The 2,449-nt window shown below is 41.3% G+C and overlaps 1 protein-coding gene across 1 annotated transcript; it reads left to right on the plus strand.

The window, feature by feature from the left end:
• The first annotated feature begins 815 nt into the window (after positions 1-815).
• Positions 816-2,439, plus strand: LOC102210138 (tyrosyl-DNA phosphodiesterase 2-like). The gene is made up of 5 exons (XM_005755753.1): positions 816-868; positions 956-1,129; positions 1,261-1,352; positions 1,954-2,072; positions 2,151-2,439. Exons 1-5 carry the CDS (start codon positions 816-818, stop codon positions 2,409-2,411), a joined length of 699 nt encoding a protein of 232 aa, XP_005755810.1. The 3' UTR covers positions 2,412-2,439.
• Positions 2,440-2,449: the final 10 nt, after the last annotated feature.

Below are 2,449 nucleotides of genomic sequence, written 5' to 3' on the forward strand. Positions count from 1 at the left end.
CTTTGATCAGTGGGTTTTGGTCAGTGGTTGTTGATCAATGGTCATGAGAATTTGCATAATTAAGATTAAGGAACTGACCTCCGGGCCCATTGTTCCTTCAGTGGGCTGGTTTCAGTCATTATGCAAATGTACTGTTTATAAGATTGGGGAAACCTGCAGTCAGCTGACCTGAAGAAGTCACTTGGATGAGTGATGAAATGTTTCTCCCACAAAATGCTACGTCCAGATGAACAGAATCAACATTTTTGAACACTCTCACTGACATTAATGGAAATAATATTTGACAATTTTTATTAAGGACAGAAACTTTTTCTTCCCCTTTCTTGTTAATATTTTTAATTTTTCTGATAAAGTTTTTAATTCATAAATGTAGCTATTACAAAGCCAAATCCTTCTGGAAAAGTAAGCTCTCAGGACTTGCTTACATTTACATATCGTGATACTTTCTGAACCTCTGTTGTTGCTTTCATTGCTTTGTCTGCTCACTGGCTTTTCTCTGTACGTATGTTTATTTAAGGTTGGTATAAAAATATTAAACCTTGATAGAATGGGTGGAGCTAGAACATGTAAACATACTTTCAACCATATTTGGGTTGAAACCAAGGACACGAAAAAAGTTATATACACATACTAGGAAACTGCCTGGGTATATTGGAAACCAAGCCTGTGTGTGTGTGTGTGTGTGTGTGTGTGTGTGTGTGTGTGTGTGTGTGTGTGTGTGTGTGTGTGTGTGTGTTTTATGACTTAAACAGTGCATAATCTTCCTGTCACTGTCACCTTTATTTCAGAGAGAGAACTAACTTGTTGAAGCAGACATGGAGAGCGACTCTAAAACACACAGTGGTGAAGATACTACTCCAGATGACTGGTAAGTCTGCTGTCAGCTCTTCTATGTATGGTTAAGTTTACATATGACTTTTTGTATTTTAGCTGACTGACTGTGAAAAACTTCCAGGATGGCTATGGTTGTAGACAGTCCAGATGGAAGTCCTGCTGCCAGTCCTGCTGCTACACAGAAACCCTCAGAAGAAGAGGATTTTAAACTGTCCCTGATCACCTGGAATGTGGACGGGCTTGATTTGGAAAAACGTCCAGAGCGTTCCAGAGGCCTGGTTAAATATTTAAACTTGTAAGTACCTGTTACACTTTTCACACTTTAAGGCATCGTTTGGAGAAAATGTTGTTGGAGATGTAACATTTTCCTAAAAGCTGCACATATGTGACATTTAATATTATTAAAGTAAATCTCTGTAAATACAGACACAACCCTGATGTGGTGTTCCTGCAGGAGCTCGTTCCCCCTTATGTCCAGTTCTTGAAGGAACAGCTCATCAACTACCTGATGATTGAAGGTACAGTATGTCAGATAGATACAGGTAGGAAAGGCACAGGTATGAATGATCAAATGGTGATTAATGGCTGAATGCAGCTGAGCTGCTTTGCTTTGACTTCATGTAACACATGAAGAGAGCTGTTAAGGACTTTAGTCAATATTAGTAACATCTGTGTTCTTCCTTCACTGTTTTTGAACAAACTCTAAGGGCTTAAGTACACATGAGATAATCAAGGAGATAGGACACACCAGGGAACAAGGGTGAACAAAATCTGACTAACGAGACAGACTGAACAACACACACAAGACAAAAAATCCAGGAAGTAACACAAACACTGAGACACAGACTAAGGCGCATGAACTAAAAACTGAGACTGGGAATAAAAAGACATGGAAACACAAAACAGACTGGAGAGGCAAAAGGACAAAACACACAGAGAAAAACATGCGAACAGGATTACAGACATATTAACTAGACAAGACAGGGAACATATGCAGACACAGAGACACAACAGGGAAGACAGGGATCACCAAGGGAACTAAGATTGACTAAAGATTTGATCTGAAGGGGAACCAAAGCTTAAAAGTCTCCATCTTTCTCTTCCTTTTGTGTTGATCAGGTGGTCGGAACGGTTGCTTCACAGGGATGTTGCTGAAAAAGTCACGAGTCAAACTTGTGGAGAGCGAGATGGTACCTTATCCCACCACTAAGATGAGGAGGAACCTGCTGGTCGCTCAGGTGTGTGCAAAATCATCTCTGATATTTTTTTCGTCTCCATAAGTGATGCTCAGGAACATTTTCGTTTCCAAAACTCAGGTGATCGTCAACGGTCTGAAGCTGTGCCTGATGACATCTCACTTTGAGAGCTGTAAGGAAAATACTGCAGAGCGCCTGAATCAGCTGCATGTGGTGAAGCGGAGGTTGAAACATGCACCTGATGATGTCACCGTTGTGTTTGGGGGAGACACAAACCTGAGGGACGCGGAGGTCAGACGCTGCTCCTTCCACTCAGATACAGCCAGTAAACTTGTAACAAGAAATCACAGTAACTCTTTTCTCTGGACCCGTCTCAGGTGACCAAGGTGGGCCTGCCTGCAACTGTCTGTGATGTGTGG

Source organism: Pundamilia nyererei, unplaced genomic scaffold (genome assembly GCF_000239375.1).
Source record: "Pundamilia nyererei isolate P.nyererei 1_Seehausen unplaced genomic scaffold, PunNye1.0 scaffold02881, whole genome shotgun sequence".
Classification (NCBI taxonomy): domain Eukaryota; kingdom Metazoa; phylum Chordata; class Actinopteri; order Cichliformes; family Cichlidae; genus Pundamilia; species Pundamilia nyererei.